At 53.4% G+C, this 18,410-nt stretch overlaps 1 protein-coding gene across 1 annotated transcript in view; it reads right to left on the reverse strand.

Moving 5' to 3' along the window:
• Positions 1 to 18,410, reverse strand: part of COL4A1 (collagen type IV alpha 1 chain) — a gene marked incomplete at its 5' end in the record, with an annotated part of 154,627 nt that overhangs the window by 27,950 nt on the left and 108,267 nt on the right. The window contains 9 exons of the mRNA XM_049647331.1: positions 517 to 614; positions 2,936 to 3,040; positions 3,129 to 3,221; positions 5,981 to 6,149; positions 6,721 to 6,912; positions 10,421 to 10,491; positions 11,271 to 11,354; positions 13,372 to 13,467; positions 16,574 to 16,738. Of these exons, the coding sequence (XP_049503288.1) occupies positions 517 to 614; positions 2,936 to 3,040; positions 3,129 to 3,221; positions 5,981 to 6,149; positions 6,721 to 6,912; positions 10,421 to 10,491; positions 11,271 to 11,354; positions 13,372 to 13,467; positions 16,574 to 16,738 (1,073 nt within the window). The remainder of the gene's footprint in view (positions 1 to 516; positions 615 to 2,935; positions 3,041 to 3,128; positions 3,222 to 5,980; positions 6,150 to 6,720; positions 6,913 to 10,420; positions 10,492 to 11,270; positions 11,355 to 13,371; positions 13,468 to 16,573; positions 16,739 to 18,410) is intronic.

Consider the following 18,410-nt stretch of genomic DNA (forward strand, 5'->3'; position numbering starts at 1 on the left):
GGGATGTCTGAGGCCAGGAGAGTCCTTAAGTCCCTCGAGCCCAGGGGTCCCCAACCGGGGCCGTGTTTCCCCCGGTGACATCTGATAATGTTCAGAGAGACAGTTCTGGTTGTCACAACTGGGGGCGGATGTGGGGTGCTCCTTCAGTATCTGTGGGCAGCGGCCAAGGGGGAGGTGGCTAAAGAGCCCACGATGTCCAGGGCAGCCCCCGCCATGAAGAATTACTGGATCAGAATATCAGTAAAGCTAGACCCTACTGGGTTGCCATCATGCCTTTCAGGACAGTGGCCATCATGCGGCTTTGTCCTGTTGCTCACAATAAGACCCGCACTGTACGCTGAGATACAGTTCACACTCAGGCAAGAGCACACTCACAGAGCCGAAATGTACGGTTCTCCCCCAAACATCAACCGCCACACACAGTGTGCTTATTTTCTACTCCGCGCGCCACATTTTATGTGTCTGATGAACAGCAAGGACAGGGAAAGAACAATCCGGGGAACACTCAGTACCCACCTTTTGGCCGGGCACACCCGGGTTGCCAGGCAAGCCATTAAATCCTGGGCGGCCTGGGCTCCCGGGAGGTCCCACGTCTCCAGGCAGGCCATCGACACCTGTTTTGAAGAGTCAACACTCACTACTGTCATAATGCTGGTCCCCACTTGCTTCACTGCCCTGACACTCGCTCAGACGCCCCTGAACTGGCTGGACTGGCCAACGAGGAGCCCTTCCGAGGTGCTTCTAAGAGGAGCCTGAGGCCACCCCAGCCACGGGGTGGGGCACCAGCCTGCACCAGCCAGAGCGGCTTGGGAGCCATGGACCGCAGACCCGTGCCTGCCGCCTCTCCCCCACCCTCCCCTCCTCCTTTCCTCGATAACCTCGGTTTCTCTGCCTGCCCCACCCCCCCAAGGGCACAAGCAGCCTAGGGTGGCATCTGGCTCCACTGTCCCCAGCGCAGCCAAGGTAGGGGCCGCCTTGCGGGAGAGGCCCACCCACACCTCCCAGAGCAGACGCGCATTTCTGTGGGACTTCTGATTCCGGGACACGGTCCAGTTTGAACAGCCCCGCTGAGACCACTGCTTCTCAAGCCACTGGAGGCCACACCACCGGAGGCGCGTGGGGCATCAGAGGCTGTCTGGGTCCCAACCCTAGAGGGTCTGGTGGGCTAAGGGCTACCCCGGGGCTCTACTGTGCACAAAGTCTATCCCGCGGGATGCGGAGGGTCCCGACGCTCGGGGATTTGTAAGTGTGCAGAAGCAGGTGCTGTGGGGCGGCTGTAACCGGGGAGCTGGACACACGATGCACCTAACTGCCCACCGGCATCCGCATCTCCAAACCACTTCGTGCGAGTGGGCAGAGAGCCTCCGATTGGGAGACCTTACCGCTAAATTCTGCCTGTCACGATGGTGAGATGGGGCTCACTGGGAACAGGGTTCATGGACAGGTGGAAGGTCGAGGCACTGTCCCTGTGACCTTGAGGGTGGCTGAGAGCCTCTGGCCTTCAAGCCTGACATAGGTCGCTGTGTGTGTGTGCGTGTGTGTGTGCATGCGTGTGCAAATGTGAGTACGTGTGCATGCATGTATACGTGTGCGTACGTGTGCGTGCGAGTGTGTATATACGTGTGGGTGGGTGTGCATGTATGTGCACATGTGAGTGTGTGTGTGTATACGTGTGCACATGCATGTGTGCATGTTTGTGTGTGTGCATGTGTGGGCACGTGTGCGTGTGTGCGTGCATGCACATGAGAGTGTGTGTATACGTGTGGGTGGGTGTGCATGTGCACATGTGAGTGTGCATGTGTGTGTATACGTGTGGGCACGTGTGCGCATGCATATGTGTATACGTGCACATGAGAGAGTGTGTGTTCATGTGTGTGCACATGTGTGTGTATGTGTGCACATGTATGTGTACGTGTTTGTGTGCATGTGTATATATGTGGGCGTGTGTGCGTGCATGCACATGCGAGTGTGTGTGTATACGTGTGGGTGTATGTACATGTGCGTGTGTACGTGTGGGCACATGTGCGCATGCATGTGTGTACATGCACATGAGAGTGTGTGTTCGTGTGTGCACGAGTGTGTGCGTGCGTGTATACATGGGGGCACGCGTGTGCATGTATGTGTGTGCACATGTGCATGCGTGTGTGTGTGTGACACAGCTGCCAGACGAGTGTGAAGGCCTGTAACCCTGACAGCGGGTGTGATGCACGCAGAGCCTCTGGACAAGAAGCTGGGGGCCTGGAGAGCTCTTTCCATGAGGTTCTGCACACATGGCCAATAAAACGGGACAGGATGCCGGCCTAAATGGGAAAGAGGTGCCCCTCGCTGCTCACAGCGCCTGCTCGGTCTGCACCAAGGTGTATGATGGCAGGTGCCCCCACCAGGGCCTGCCTGCAGGGTTGACACACCCAGGACCTTGTCCTTCTCACCGCCTCACAGATTTCAGAAAGAAATGCTGCTTCTGAAATGCCAGCCTCGTGGGGATCCAGGCTCCGTGCTGTGGGGGCCTCCTCCTATTCCCCAGCACCCTTCCCGGAGACCCAAACCCAGCCCGGCACAGTGCCGTTGCTCTGTGTACCTCTTGCACTGATGAGGAGAGCGCCCCCAACACCCCAAAGAGCTTCTGTCAGCTCCCCGGGCATTGGCTGGGCCCCTAAGGTCCCAGCCCCTCCTGACCAACACCTGTGGCATGGAGGCACCACGTCACCCAGCTCCCTGGTGGGTGGATTCACCGCCCTCCAGACTTTGGCAATCTTCCCTTAATGGCACGTCGCTACCTCAAGTAGAGTGTTTGTATCCCTCGCCTCTTTCTCTCCTAAAATTTACGTGCAAACCAACGGAAAGACCACAGCCCTCGGTGCCGACAGCTGGGCCTGTGTGGGCCATGAGTAGAGCTATGGGCCCACTCCGGGTGGGGCTTGTCCTCCGGGTTTACCTTTGGGGCCAGGAGGCCCTGGAAATCCGATTCCGGGCTGGCCAACGGCACCCTTCTCTCCCGGGAGGCCTGGCCTTCCCGGCGTCCCAGGAAAACCTCGGTCACCTGTTGTGAGCAAAACCAACCATCAGGGTGAGAAAAACGTGTCAATGTCCCAACTGTATCACCAGACAAACTAGGACACTAAATGTACCTTGGGGTCCTTGGAAACCCGGGGACCCCGGAAGTCCTTGTGCTCCGGGGGGACCAGGTAGGGGCACAACTTGTCCAGCTTCACCCTTGGGACCTGAGGAAAGAGCACAGACACTGAGTGAGAGCCATCGTCCTGTCTTGAGTGAGGACTCTGGGTGACAGCCTGCATCCCGTCCCAAGCAAGGACAGCGAGAGCCCGCATCCTGTACTGAGGGAGGACACAGTGACAGCCTGCATCCCGTCCTGAACAAGGACAGCGAGAGTCTGCATCCCGTTCTGAGAGAGGACAGTGACAGCCTACATCCCGTCCTGAACAAGGACAGCGAGAGCCCGCATCCCGTTCTGAGCAAAGACAGTGACAGCCTACATCCCGTCCTGAGCAAGGACAGCGAGAGCCCGCATCCTGTCCTGAGCAGTTTGTACCTATAGAGAAGCCCCATGTGGATCCCTCCACTTCCTCTCTCTACTTATCTAGAATCTTTCACAGTGAGCTCTTCCTGTTTTCCCCAAAATTTACATCCAGAAGAATCTAGATACCTGACACATGAATTCTCTAAGAGTCCAAAGTAAGGGTCACAAAACTAGGAAACGAGGTGAGATGACCATGGGTAATTTGTTAATTAGCCTGACTCAAAGCCAAAACACTTCACTGTTCAATTTATCAGACAAAACCAATTCTAAGCTGCTTTGAAGCCGACCTCAGTTCTGCTCGTCTAGTGGTAAACGACCTCCAGGACATGCTAACTGGGTGATCCGGCATGATCTGGAACACTGCAGCCAGGCAGCTGTGAGCTGTGTGAGTGGTACAGGCACTGGTGCCTCAGAGATCCACTGGGGGTCAGGGCTCAGCTGCTCGGAAAGCACCACGGGGTCACCTCCAAGGACACCGCGTGGACTCCTCACACGCCCTATCGGAATTTAAGACATACAGGGCCTCCCAGGCACAGCCACCACATTCTTTAGCTAAAGGCTCTGGGAAATGCCAGCCGACTGACTCCAACACATATCTGCCATCAGTCCCACCCTGGGAATAAGCCTTTAATGTCACCAGAGTAAACAGGGCTCTGGCAGATCAAAGAAGTCTGGGTTTCAACCCCAAAGCTGACCGGGTCTGGATGGAACCCTGCAGAATGTGGACAGCTGACCAACAGCACCATCAACACCTCCTTCAGGAATCTTCCTTCCCTCACTGCCGGGACGCGTCTGTGGCTGCCCCAGATGGTTTCTCTGATGCTAGTTTCTGGCCACGAAGAGTCTGATTCCCTTTTACAACTCTGCAAGTTTCCAGACCCCGCAAGCTCAAAGAGCACTTGAGATGCTGACTGCGGAGTCAGGGGCTATGGCTATGGGGAAACGGATCAGACGTCCCTTTACCAGGATTGGGGGGTCTTCCCAGGTCAAAATCTCTCTGCCCCCAAAGGAGTCACAAAAGAAACATTTCTGGGATGCTTGCTACACAAAGAACAACCATCAAGGGAACCGTAGCCCGCTGCTAGGTACCCCACCACCAGACAAGAATGACGGTAAGATACACGTTAGGCCACTTGCACTTCCAGCAAAGACAGGCTGACATTTCCATGCTGGAGACCTTGCGCATCTTAACGCTATGACTTCAGGAAGTAATAGCTCCCGATGGGATAGGAACTGAGAGAACTTGGGCCGGATATATGGCTTGTGACAGAATCGGCAGATTGGTGAGCACGAGGGCCACACGGTCATCCACCCAAGTCAGTGGCTTCACTTTGTGTGTCTCAGCTGCCTACAGTCAACCGGGGCCCCGGAACCAGATGACGCAGCACAGAAGGTCTGCGCACACGCCTGCATCACTCACCCCTCGCCACAGGCATTTTGTCCTGTCCCATCGTCACAAGATGAGGGGTTGAGTACAGGACAAGGAGGGACATTGAGGGAGAAACACATTCACACAATGTTTAGAACGCTGTATGTTTCTAACTGTTCTATTTCACTATAAGGTACCATTGGTGATCTCTTACTGGGCCTGGGTTACAGGTGAAACTGGGCCACACGTCTGTGTGTACAGGAGAAACACAGCATACGTGGGGTTTCAGGCGTCCACAGGGGTCCTGGGGAGGGGGCGCCCGTTGTGAAATCTCTCCTGCCTAGTTCTTGTTTTGGTCCATTTGACTATCCAGTAACTACGTTGTTCAAGGTTGACTAGTCACACAATTTGAACCATCTGAAGTCCTTTTGTTCATCTTTACAACTTTCGTGATGTTTCTTAGTCACACCCTCCTCCTTCTCTCCCCTGTGCCCAAGCCGTCCCTGGCCTCTCCTCTTCTTAGTCCAGGATTTTCTAGGGAATGATGGGACTGTGCCGTCTCTACGTTCAATCACGTTCTACTAAGCACTCCCGGGAGCCCGGGGTGTGCGAGGCCTGAGCCACCCCTTCTCCCCGTTCGTCCTTGGGAACACGTGGGGCGTGAGGATGGGGGGAGAATGCCCGTGGGAAACCCTCACGTCGGCCTCACTCCGTGCATGCTGCCAAACCCCGGACACCGAGCTCCGGGAGGGCAGGGTCACGCCTGTCCGTCTACCACACTCTCTCCTCTCAGAGCAAAGCTCACACAGAAAATACGTAGGGAAGCAGGCTCACGTTGACATCACTTCCACACAAAAGGCCAACTTTAACTGGAAGGCACCATGTACTTATTGTAGGAAAAATCACCCACGAAGTCAAATTCTTTACAGCCAGATTCTGCACGTCACCCAGCCTGGCCCATCTTCTACGTGACGGTACGGCCACGTGACGGAAGGGCCCGGGCTACGTCCACCTCCTGGAAGAACCGACACCCGACTCCCGAGCCCCGTGCTCTGTGCGACCTCGGGCCTCACCTGGCTGGCCTGGGGGTCCAGCGTTCCCTGGAAAACCCATTTGTCCTTTGTCACCAACGGGGCCGATGGGGCCAAACCCTGGAGGCCCAGGAGGGCCGATGTCGCCACGACTGCCAGGGAATCCAACTCCTCCGGGGGGGCCACGCTCTCCTTTCAACCCTACTGAACCCTGACCGGCAGAGAGAAAAAGACACGCTATCAACAGACATCCCGATACACGTTCATGTCACATTTTCCACCGTCTTTGGTAAATAAGTACCAGGGGTTAGCTGGCTCCTGCTATTTATTTACTCCCACCCTCCGACAAGGGTCATCTGGCAGTTAATAAATGACTCCAGCTTTCTTGTCCAGGCTGGGCACTCGCCCTCCCACCCCACGCAAGGACACATTTCAAAGACTGAAGTATTTGTATCTGGAACTGACCTTTCGAGGATGTCTCGCACCCCGCTAACTTGAAACGCCACCTCCCACCTGACACCCGGAATCTGACACACAGACGTCTCTCTGGCGGCCCGAAACACGTCAGGAGATGCCTATGCATGGTCACCCCTCCACCCCAGCCAACAGCATCAATACTGACGTTCACACCCGTCAGTTTCTGCATGAGCCGCTGAATTAGTTCATGGATAACAACGACCCATCCAAACAAAAATACGTAGACGCGATTCAAATAACTCATTCCTGCGTTCTCTGCAGACCTGCTTCTAACGTGTGTTTCCCAAGGCTGGAGATGAACATACCGGGGAGCCTTTGGGGCCGGGCAGACCCGGGTGGCCGTCTCTCCCCGGAGTGCCTGCTCTGCCCGGCATCCCGGGCTGGCCTGGGAAGCCCGGGTCCCCTTTGTCTCCTTTGAGCCGTGCGTCGAAGTAAATCTCGCCAGGCTCTCCCTTGGCTCCGGGCTGGCCCATCAGCCCTGGCACACCTTGCGGTCCCTGCAAGCACAAAGCAAAGGCGTCTGTCCACAGAGTGACCCAGCATGAGCGGGGTTTAGTCCACAGTGATATCAAGAAGCCACCTCCCCGAAAAATGGTCACCTATTTCAGCTCCTTCGTTCCGCAGCAGCCAACAGCTCTGTGACAAAGCCCTGATCTGACCTCGCTTCTTGTGCTCCTCTCGAAAACACCTGGCAAAAACTCTGTACTAAGTATCCCGCACAGAGACTAGGTTAGGGCGGGGGAGGGGGGAGTGGTGCCCACGTTGTAGGGCAGGCCCCAGATAACCTGCCTGTGCTTACAACTGTTGACATTCACACGAACGTTCTAGCGACTGTCAGAAGCTGCTGAGCGTGGGGCGTCCTAGGCCCAGGAACTGGAGGAGGGCTTCTGGGTGCAGACAGGACAGGCAACAAGGAGAGCAAAGTCTGGATGTGAGCACGGGCCAGCTCCATCACTGTCATTGTGAGCAGTCAGCAGAACAGAAGGGACTTTCCCAAGAGACACAGCCTAGCACATTCCCCAGTTCCTGGAAAGTTAAATCAAGGAACGCCCACACCCACAGATGGTCTTTCCTCTGGCCACTCTGAGAACCGGGGCTCACAACGTTTCAAATCATCATCTCAAGTGTTTGTTCCCTCAGGCCTGAGAAAGAAAGCCCTTCAGCCTCCCTGCCCAACTTGGCGGAATTTAGACTCTGGGGACAATTCATTTCACTTGAATTCCTTCTCACCACTCCCTCGGAAATGGCTCCTAGATGTACGCAAATCACACGCACACAGAAAGAAAGGAAGGGGCCGGGACCTAAATTCATACAATCTCTAGGTTTTAAAGCGGGTACCATCGATCGTGCGCCCACCATGGGTCACGGCCCTCGGCACGTCACTCCTGACTCTTCACCCAACTGCGCAGGGCAGAGACTGAAAGCACATAGCAGGTGAGGGACGAACACGCAGAGCACTTTGGCAGGGGGGTGTGGAAAACTCATTATTTAGTTAAAAGGGGTTGTGGTATTTTGGAGCACTTTCCCCCCAGGGAACATTAGCTCCTGTGGATCCTTAAGTCCCAGCTACACCGAGACTCCTCTGTGGAGCCCTTCCTGTGTTTCCATGGTATAGAGCTCGGTCCTCATTACAGAAATTGCTCTGCTTTGTTAAGAACACGTGTCTGCACACCTTTCTCTCCCATCCGTCTTTCAGGGCATGGAGGGCAGGCGTAAGGCTAACTTTGTGTCCTGAATGTCTGCAGCTGGGGGGGATTGGAGGAAGGGGGAGATGACCTAGCGATATTCACCAGTAAAAAATGAACACCAGTGTAAGAAATCACCACCAGTGTAGATTTTTCTCAACCTGGAAAGATCAGCGTTCCTTTACGGTGAAGATTCACAGCCTAGGAATACAGTTTTCTGTAAGCACAGAGCGAGGAAATATAATTCTTTATCTTCATAATGGTGACCTCGCCAGCTATCCTTCAAGGAAGAAATCTTGATTCTTTTTTGAAAGGTGACATTTTGATCTGAGGACACCTCATGTGGTTTCCCTGCCCCGGAACATCTCAATCCTAGGCAATTCAAAGGCCTTTGGATCCACATCTCTTGAGAGAAGTGACGAGGAATCAAACACTGCCTTGAAAACTTGGCGTTGGCTCCGTAAATTAGAGAAGATCCAGGGGCTACACAGGCTGCTTCTAAAGAGCACAACTCCTTTCAAGAGACCATCCCGATGACCACGAAAGCCGCTCAGGTCCCCATCAGGAGCCAGCCTGTCCCTCGGTCCCCAAATCAAACACTCGGCTTGCAAAAGGACATGTCACAGAAATGCTACCTAAATCAAATAGGAAGCCAGAGCATTTCATCTCTTGTCATTATCACCTGCTTGCCAGGATGCTCCACTGGTTCCTGGGCACCTCCACCAGCCCCAGCCACATTTGAAATAAGAGGACCCCATCTGTGAGCCAGGTAAGCCATGGAGTCACAGGACAGCTTCAAATCAAAGGAAAATTACTACCTTCTCAATTAAACTGTTTACCCATAAAACAATTTTTAGAAACCTCTGGCATCTGCAGAAAGAAAGGAGCTCGGAGTTCCCAATGGGGAAGGCGTGGGGATTAGAAATCCCGTCGTACATTCTCTTTATTTTCTTCTTCATGAGGACTTGTCCTCAACTGTCCTTCTCCCTTCTTCCTCTTGTCCCGTTTTTGTTAGATTGGGGGCTGGGGGGCTGGTGTCTGCATGGGGTTTCAGGCAGAGTCAAGGCAGGAAGTTTCCAGGAAGGCCAAGTAGATAAGGACCGTGTCCAGAGGTTAAAAGCATCCTCTTCTGCTTCTTCAAAGCTCTTCTGTCTTTGATCCCCACCAGAGCCATGGCTTCCCAGTTATGGGAACTTCTAATTTATTTAGAAATATTTTAAACAGTTGCGACTTCTAACTCAGCTCCCCAGGCACCAGGGACGTTCTGGAAGCAGAATCCCAAGATCTAACTTCAAAAGGAGAAAACGCATCGCTCAATCCCAGCTGCTTCACGGCTATGTCAACGCCCACTTCTGTCCTGACCTGCTATCATAAAAGCTGCCGGCGACATCCTTAAAGATTGCAAAGTTAAAGAGCTACCTCAAAGAAGGATAACGCTGAAGATTTGACTTTGACAGAAGAAGAAAGAGAGGAAAAATGGAAAAAAAAGTCATGAAAGGAAGTGGAGAAACTCATTAATGCTTGCAAAGCTTAGAGGAACAAAGAAAATACGAGAACGAGGCCTTCAGGTTTAAACGCTTTAGAGACAGAGCGGACCACGTGCACCAAAAGCGCCCTTCAGTGTCTGAGATGATGACCGCTCCCTTCAATGGCCTCTTTTTAAACAAATGAGAAAAGTTTAGGAGCTGATTTTCATTTAACTGAAAGATTGCACATTGACGTGAGAGAGGCATCTCATTCTCAGATGCGGAAAAGCACCCCCACGGTAGATACAGGTGACAGGAATTTTCCGAACAACACCTCTGGGAGACGAAGAATGAAAATGTTCCAAACTCCTCGAAGGAAACAGGCCAGTGCTCGTCTCTCCACGGAAACTGCCCATGCTGAACTTACGGCGCGTTTTTAAGTTACTGCTGTGACAGCCAATGCTCACGCAGAAGGTCGGCAGCCGACCTCAGGAGCGCGGCTGCTTGGAGGGGCCCCTGCGGTACCCCGGGTCCCCAGAGAGTCCCCAGAGACCCTGTAGGGAGGTGACACACAGCAGCCGCTGCCCCTGGACACAGGGACGTGGCAACTGAATTCTGGCCAGGTGAGGAGAGAGGCGGTTGAGATGTGGATTCTGGCCTGGACAGTCCTGCTCACCCTCGGGTGGATATGTAGAGTGATTCTAGACTGTTCCAGACTGTTCTAGACAGCCACACTGGGCCAGCACCCCAATAACACTGCAGAAACCATGCTCACAAATGCAGCAACATACACCTTTGTTATCTGGCTCGGCAGCTACTTCCACTAAGTACTCCAACCAGACGGCTTTACTTACAGGCAGTCCTTCCAGGCCATCTCTGCCGGGTAAGCCTCTGTCACCCTTGGCCCCTGGCTGTCCCGGGAAACCTTTAGGAAGACAAGGGAGGTAGGACACATTGTGGGTGAGACACATCCTAATAACCCCACACCTTTCCTTTTCAAGATTCAAGAGCACAGGGGCGCCTGGGGGGGCTCAGTCAGTTCAGCGTCCAACTTTGGCTCAGGTCGTGATCTCACGGCTCGGGGGTTCGAGCCCCATGTCGGGCTCTGTGCTGACAGCTCGGAGCCTGGAGCCTGCTTCGGATTCTGTGTCTCCCTCTCTGCCCCTCCCCTGCTCGTGTTGTTTCTCTCTCAAAAATAAGTCAACATTGAAAAAAGTCAAAAAGTAATAAAAAAAGAATCAAGAGCATAGAGGGACCTTCATAGAAGCAGATGGTGTTTGAAGACTCCCAATGCGGTAGTAACGAACGTGCCCAAGGTGGACTCGGGAAGGGGAAAAGCGACCCCAGATGTGGACAAGAGCCACTGAAGCAGCTGGTGACAAGTGCCCCCACCCACACGCCAGGAACCGTTTTAAGCAGAAAACTTCTGTTCATTTCGTTCAAGAGAACTCAATTTGTGGAGCTAAGGGAACTGTATGCTATCGCCCTTTTGTTGGAAGGGCTCTCTGGTGCCAAATTGTAGGTCATCCGGACAACTTTCAACAAAGTAGGCAAATCCTGGAAGTGGGACCGAAAGTTTTCTGTTTTATGCTTTAGTTTTAAATGCAGAGATGTGGTCTCTCATGGCATAAGATTCGTTTCAGTGTGATTTCCAACCCACAGAAGCAAACTCTGGCCTGGTCCCGCTCACATCCGGGGTCTCACCTATTTCTCCTGGGGGTCCCTGTGGTCCAGGGGGCCCACGAAGTCCTGCTGTGTCACAGATGAGGCAACTGTCTCCTTTCTGACCTGCAAATGGAACACAGAGGTCCTCACATGCACGTGAGAATGCAAGTGTCCGCAGCACGGTGGCAGAACAGAAAATGGAGCCACTGTTAATGGCGTCCTGCTTCAGTGCAGTGTCCTTGGTCATCCAACACCCGCCCCCAGACACCTCTGCTGTGCTAACCAGTGGCATGTGCCCATCCCAGGGCCCGCCCGCCACCCTCTGCACACTTCACAGGCCACTGCTGGGGCGCCGGGACCCTCTGCCCTGCACGAGGACGGGCACTGCCTCGCCAAAAGGTGATCTGGAAATGAAGCTTGCTCACAGCCTGGAAAGATCTGACTGCTCTAGTTTTGTTTCCGTCTTGAAAACTTCCCATCACCTTTCTCTCTGATGTCGCATTTTTTAGCGAACTCCACACCTGTAACTCCTGGACGTTAAACCTGGTTACAGGCTGATGGGTGACCAATGGGAATGAAAAGCCAGGAAAACGGGAACACATACGTGACCCGATACTGAGGACAGAAAGGGAGAGAGACTGCAGCACAGACAAAAAGGGAGAAAATGCCTCGTTTTTGTTTTTGTTTTTGGAAATTCTAACATCTTAGGTCTTGATTTTCAAACTAAGCCACAAGGCCATATGGTGTCTCAGATAAACCTGTGTCCTAAACCTTAAAATGCCTGGCTTCGAGGGACTCATCAGGGCACGGCGCGAGGAGAAGTCCCTACTACCGGGCAGTGACGGGCTGGCCTGCATGCCCTGGCCTGGCCCGGACTGGCACACCACAGCCCCGGCACTGCTAAGCCTGCTCCCCTCTGGCAGAACCTGCTGCTGGGAACAGTGATGGGACCAACACAGACAGCCCATGTCCCTGCTGTGTGGGCAAGGACAAACAGGAGCCCATCTGTGGGACAGGGACAGCACAAGTCAGCTGGCAGCCTGCTAAGTTCTGGGCCCCACGGGATTCACACGTGGTGGTTCTACAGCAAGAGTGTGGAGGTCTCAGGACAAAGAAGCTTTTGACTCTGTGTCATAAGGAGGAACGTCCCACCTCAGGAAGTACCAACCATCTGGTAACGAGAAACATTCGTTACAAACCAAGTACGCGTTGGTTTTTAATGACACTGAAGGCTTGGTGGCCCTCCGTGATGACTGCTAAGACCACTTCCACTTGTGAGGTTTACGTGGCTGCCCAAATTAGATGTTAGCTGCAACTGTTTTCCACGCAGCATTTGTGCCATTAACTTTGGAAGAGGAAGAAATCTGCAGAGGAAGGCCACCAATGGTGCCCAGTGGGGTTAGCCTTGGGGACAGTCTCCCGGTGGCTCTACTCTCTGGTTATTCAGACACCCATCAAGAGTGGACCGTCCAAGGGGCACAGCACTCTCAGATGGCACCACTGGTGCCGTGAGAATCCACTGTCGGCACGAGTGTGCAGAGAGGCTGTTGTGTGCTGGGTTGGCGTTACGGCAGGCACTGGGAGATGGTGACCTTAACACTGAGAGCCGAGGGCGTGGGCAGCCACCCCAGGGAGGCGGGTTCACTCACACCAATTACAGGAACAGGGCTCAGAGGACTAGGGAGTGTTCTGGGCACACATCTGTGACTCACTTGAAAGAAAGCCATTCGTTCTCTGAGAATGGATCTTCCAGACTTTGAACCAAAAGACTGAGCTAAGATATCAGTCTTAGGGTTTAATCTGCTGGCCGTTAGAGGGTAGAGCGGTTACGTGTCAGGACCGGGGCTCCCTGTTGCCTCCCAGCTGATAGCTCTCTCTCTGTCTCTCTGGTCTGTTTCTCTCTCTGTCTCTATGTCTCTGTCTCTCTCTCATCTCTCTCTGTCTCTGTCTCTCTCTCTCTCTCTTTCCTGGAAACCCAACAACAGGACATCCCGACAGAGCTATAGGGAGACACATCCTAGGAACAGACTTGGACGGGAGTTCCGAATAAGGGAAGAGCACGCTCACGCTCCCGATATGCAGAAGTACGTCACATCCCCCAGCACAATCATCATTTTTTTAAAACATCGGCATCTCTTACCTTTTTCTCCGACTTCGCCCGTCAGCCCTGGTTGCCCCGGACTTCCAGGGGCACCTCGGTCCCCTGGTGGTCCAGGCTGGCACTCCACAATTCCATCTGGAATGGACTTTCAAAGTTACAGGACCCTTCCCACCAAACGGAAACCAGGTATCAACACCCCCTCTTTACCCCACCCCTACTGCGATACCAAAGTACATCAGGCTATTTGGTACGTGCTGGAAATTCAGCTTCAGCTTGCCTTAAAGCGATCCTGGAAAGTTAATTTGAACACAGGCCCACCCAGCACCCATCCGACCTCTCAACACTATCACTGCTAAAACATCGATTTTACGATCCTAAAGCACCTCTCAGTTCATCAGCCCTGTCCTGTACCTTCCTTCGTTTTCACCTTGTAAGGTACACACCTGGGTCCTTATTCTACAGATTAAAAAACTAGCCCAGAAAAGCGAGGCCATACATCTGCGAACTGAAAGCCGAGACTTGAAGAACTTTATTATTTTTTCTTTTCCTCAGCAAATTTACAGCGAAGTCATCATTGTTTCAGAGATGCAGGCTGTCCATGGGGACGCGCTTCTAACCAATTCTGAGCCCCACGCACGTAAAGAGGCATGAAAACAAACTGCACTCGTGGAAACACCATCTGTCGGGGGTTCTGCTAGAAAAAGCACTGCTTCGTAGCTCAGACACGCGGTGATAGAGTTCATGTCTCCTGGTCCAATATCTTGGAAGAAGAACGACAGAGCCAACAATTCACCCCAGGGCTCCCCTTGGGCGCTCAGGTCCTCACTGCAGACTGGAGCCTGGTGAGTGAGCTGCGTCCGAGGAGGAGGGGAGAGGGCCAGCAGAGAGGCCGTGCCCCTCACCTGATGCCCCGTCCCCACACCCTGACTTGGATGAAGCAGCCAGAATCACATTCCTGCCCCCCAGCCCGGCTCTCTCCAGGGCACAAGGCACCAGACGGGCAACGGTGGGTTTGCTCTCCCAAACAGAAGGCCGGACAGAGGGCCCGAACCTTCCTGCTTGGACTTCCTTCAGAGCTCAGAAGAGACCGGTCATTTCAAGTGTGTGCAAAGTCCAGTCCAAGGGAGACAGAGAGAGTTCTTGCTTTGTCTGTGGATTCGGGGTTTATGTCTTCCCGGGGGGTTCCTGGAGGTACAGCACCGGCGGTAAGGAGCCCTGAGGTGGCGATGGCTCTGTCCCAGGGTCCGCCCACGGCTGCTGGGCCCTTCCTGCTCTTAAACAAAGTCTTGTCATTTTCATGCTTCCAGGAGCAGCCCCTACACTATCTGACCGTGAGGAGCCAGCACCGCCAGGCTGTGTGAGCACCGGGGAGTATGAGCTCCCTGATCCTACAACTGCAGGCACATGGACACGGGCAGACATTCGATCACTCACTTCTTTCCTTTTCCAGAACGCATCTCCGGCCAGCCTCATCTGAGGCAGAATCCCACACACCCGTAAGAAAGCAACTTTACATCCTTGTGAAAATCAATTCATCTTAACACGTCGCCTCTTTAACATACACTGTGCAACTGAACAAAAATCTCATTTATAGATGAATCACTTAAGGGGCGCCTGGGTGGCTCAGTCGGTGAAGCGCCCAAACTTCGGCTCAGGTCATGATCTCACGGTTCATGGGTTCGAGCCTCATGATGGGCTCTGTGCTGACAGCTCAGAGACTGGAGCTGCTTCGGATTCTGTGTCTCCCTCTCTCTCTGTCTCTCTCTCTCTCTGCCCCTCCCCACTCACGCTCTCTCTCTCTCAAAAATGAAATAAATGTTAAAAAAAAAAAACAAAGTTATGCAGATGAATCACTTAATTAACATAAACAAAATGGGACAACATGGCACCGGGGATGGCAGATGTCACACTGCACTCAGCTGACGCATCCTCCTCGACTAACAGCAGTGGGAAGGTCATGTTTTTACATGAAATTTGTTCTTATTTTGGTAGTGAAAAAAAATTACACGTATCAAAAAAAGTTCTCCCAGATTTCCCCATGGTTGGATGCCTCATCCCCTTCAATCTTTGCCTCTCACTCCACTTAAATTAGACCCATGACCCAAAGCACCCTCACCCAGAACTTGGCGGTCCCTTCGCTGCTCGTGTTTAGCCTGCACCTGTCACTCCTGCAGACCACATAATTCACTTGGCTTCCACTCCCCCATGGGATGCACGCCCAGGAGGGCAGGACTGTGACAGTGCCTGGGGTACCTGTTGAGTAAACCTGTGACCCCGAAGGCCCCTTGGCCACTCACAACCCTCTCAGACACATGGAGAGAAAGTGACTTGGGGCTGAGTGTCATAGGACTTCACTATCATCTTCATTCTCCACCTTTCCCAGATCCGTGGGAAAAAGGGGGGGCATCCCTGCAAAGTCACAGACCCACCCCTGCCCTGGGCACCTTGACAAAGAAAATTCTGCTGATCCTTTCCCAGTAAAGCTTCACACCTGGAATCAACTGTTCCCTCCAGTTCCTATCTGGCCTCCGTATGGAGCCTCGCCCACGAGAACTCCCTTTCTTAAAGACGTGTTTGAATTCTGGCAAATAAGCCGCCTGGTACTTGCAGCCATGGCCCCCCCTTGCATCAGCCCCACAGAAGACCAGGGTCTCCAGTGCTTGAGGCGCACGTGCTGCTTATGAGAATCTCACATGTTCCCGCTGGAGTTAATTCCTCTGAAGTCTTACATTCTGCGTTGGTGTCACTCTGGGGTCCCAGGACCCCGTTTACTGACTCAAGAGTTTAACGTCCCATGCTCAGCTCTGACAGTGAGCTGATGCGGGAAACATCCACACAAAGTACCGTTCGACTTAGAAGTCGTGTGTTCCGTCCCCTGCAGACCCCTCTTTGTTCGTGCGTGCATGTCTTAGTGCTAATCTGTGTCTCTGGATGAACAGGAATGCATCCCATTTTCAGCTGCCTTGCCTTTTCATTTCGATGCCCAGAGCCTCAGAACTGGCTAGTATGTTTCTCATTCCTCTGACCAGGGTTATTGTTTTATAGTTCCATCCCGTAGCATGACTAGCATTGCAAAGATGCTAAGTGGGACACAAATCACTCACAAAGCCTGGGACGCCCGGCCTTCTGTATCCCACTAGAACCCTGGAGCGCCGCCCCCCCCTCCCCGCAACACCCAGGCAGCTCTGCCCGGCACCCGTCCCACACCAGACACATGCGAACTGTCCTGGAAAGAACTTACTTGTGTGACCCGGCTGTCCAGGGGGCCCAGGAGGCCCGGGGGGACCCGGGAGCCCGTCCCTTCCACTTGGTCCCGGCAAAGATGTGCCTGGAAACCCTTGGTCACCTTTCTGCCCTCTTTCACCGGGAAAGCCAGGAGCACCTGCCAGCTCTGGTACCGGGAAGCCTGAAACCAGAGCAAAATGTCACCATCATCGTGTGAGCTCAGCGTCTGCCACACAAATTTTCCTAACTCCGTTCAGGGTAAAATAAGGTGTGCCCATCACCAAGAGGGGAACTGCTCTAGGTAAGTAAAAACGAGCTAAATTTTCAGGCCTCCCACCACATGAAGGTTGCCAGGCAAATGCCTCCTACAAGTTAGCTTTAAGGAAAAGGACTTAGCACACAGACGTGAAAAACCTGTGAGTTTCTCTTGGTGCAAATAGTATTCCCACTGCATGAATGAAAAGGCTGTTGGGGCTCAATTCTATTCCCACGTAGAGGATAAGGCATAAAAATGTCACCGAACAAAAGCAGAAGTGGGACAGGAGGCCTAGGGGACGGGAACTGCGTTGGCAATCTACATGGAACAGCCAAAAAGTTAAGACAAATAAGGTGGTCTGGTGGAGCCTGAGGTCAGGCGTGAACGTGAAAGCCGAGTTCGGCTGCTGTAAATGTTAGAGGACAAGATGACAGGGCCCCCAGGATGCGCACCGAGAAGAGCCGGCAGAACACCAGCTCGGGGGCTGCTCTACCCTGGCCTCGAAGTGGGGGACTGACAGCCAAGGGCAGAGGCAGGACTGTCACGCAGCCTTGAACCAAGAGCAGAGCAGCGCAGACACGAGGGATACGAGGGATGACAGGTCCCAGGAGCGGAACTGCAGCCATCCATGACAAACCCACTCTTCAGTGCAGCAAGAACCGAAGGCGGTCCCTGGGGCTTGGGCTGCAGACCCAGGAGGGGACCCCGCGGCCTGGGGGGCGGGGCGCTGAGCCCACGGCCGGGCTCCAACCAGGGGAGAGCAGATGAGGCCAGAGCAGTTTCAAAGACCTTTCCCAACACCGTCAGTTAGGAGACAGTCGGGCAGATGAATGGTTTTGGAAAGTAAATGTGGTGAATGCCAGGGGAGACAGGAAGTGACGGGCTCACGAGGACACAGAAGCCCCAGCATGGTTCCTAAGCACAAGGAAGAAAGTGAATGGAAACAGACATGGGGTGATTTTAGAGGCCGACCCAAAAGCTCTGCTGGAAAGCAGGAACGTGGGCAGAGAAGGCCCTGCCTGAGAATGGCTGAAGCAAATCCTCAATGTGGGACGGACTTGGGGTACAGTCTGTTCCAGAGACAAGGAAGGAGCTTGGGGGAAATTATAGCCAAAGCACTGTCAGAAAGGGGAAAGCAAAATATAAGCAAAAGAGAATAAAACACAAAAATAAATAAAAAACAAAACCAAAGATGTAAGGATTCCAGGCTCTTGGCTGTGGTATCGATTCTAGGGCACATGTGGGTTTCCCTCACAGCCTGTATGACCCACTCCAGGGACTGGGAGAGCGTGTACACACGCATGTGCACAGACATGCACACACTCCCATGTGCACATGCACATGCACACATGCCTACACACATGCTCACACGCTCACATGCACCCACTCACACGCATACACACATGCTCACGTGCACACACATGCACACATACATGCTCATGTGCACACATGCTCACATGCATACAAACATGCTCACGAGCACACACACATACATGCTCATGAGCACATGCACACATGCTCACACACATGCTCACATGCACACACACTCACATGCACCCACACTCACATGCATACACACATGCTCACATGCACACAC

This window comes from Panthera uncia, assembly GCF_023721935.1.
Source record: "Panthera uncia isolate 11264 chromosome A1 unlocalized genomic scaffold, Puncia_PCG_1.0 HiC_scaffold_16, whole genome shotgun sequence".
Lineage (NCBI taxonomy): Eukaryota > Metazoa > Chordata > Mammalia > Carnivora > Felidae > Panthera > Panthera uncia.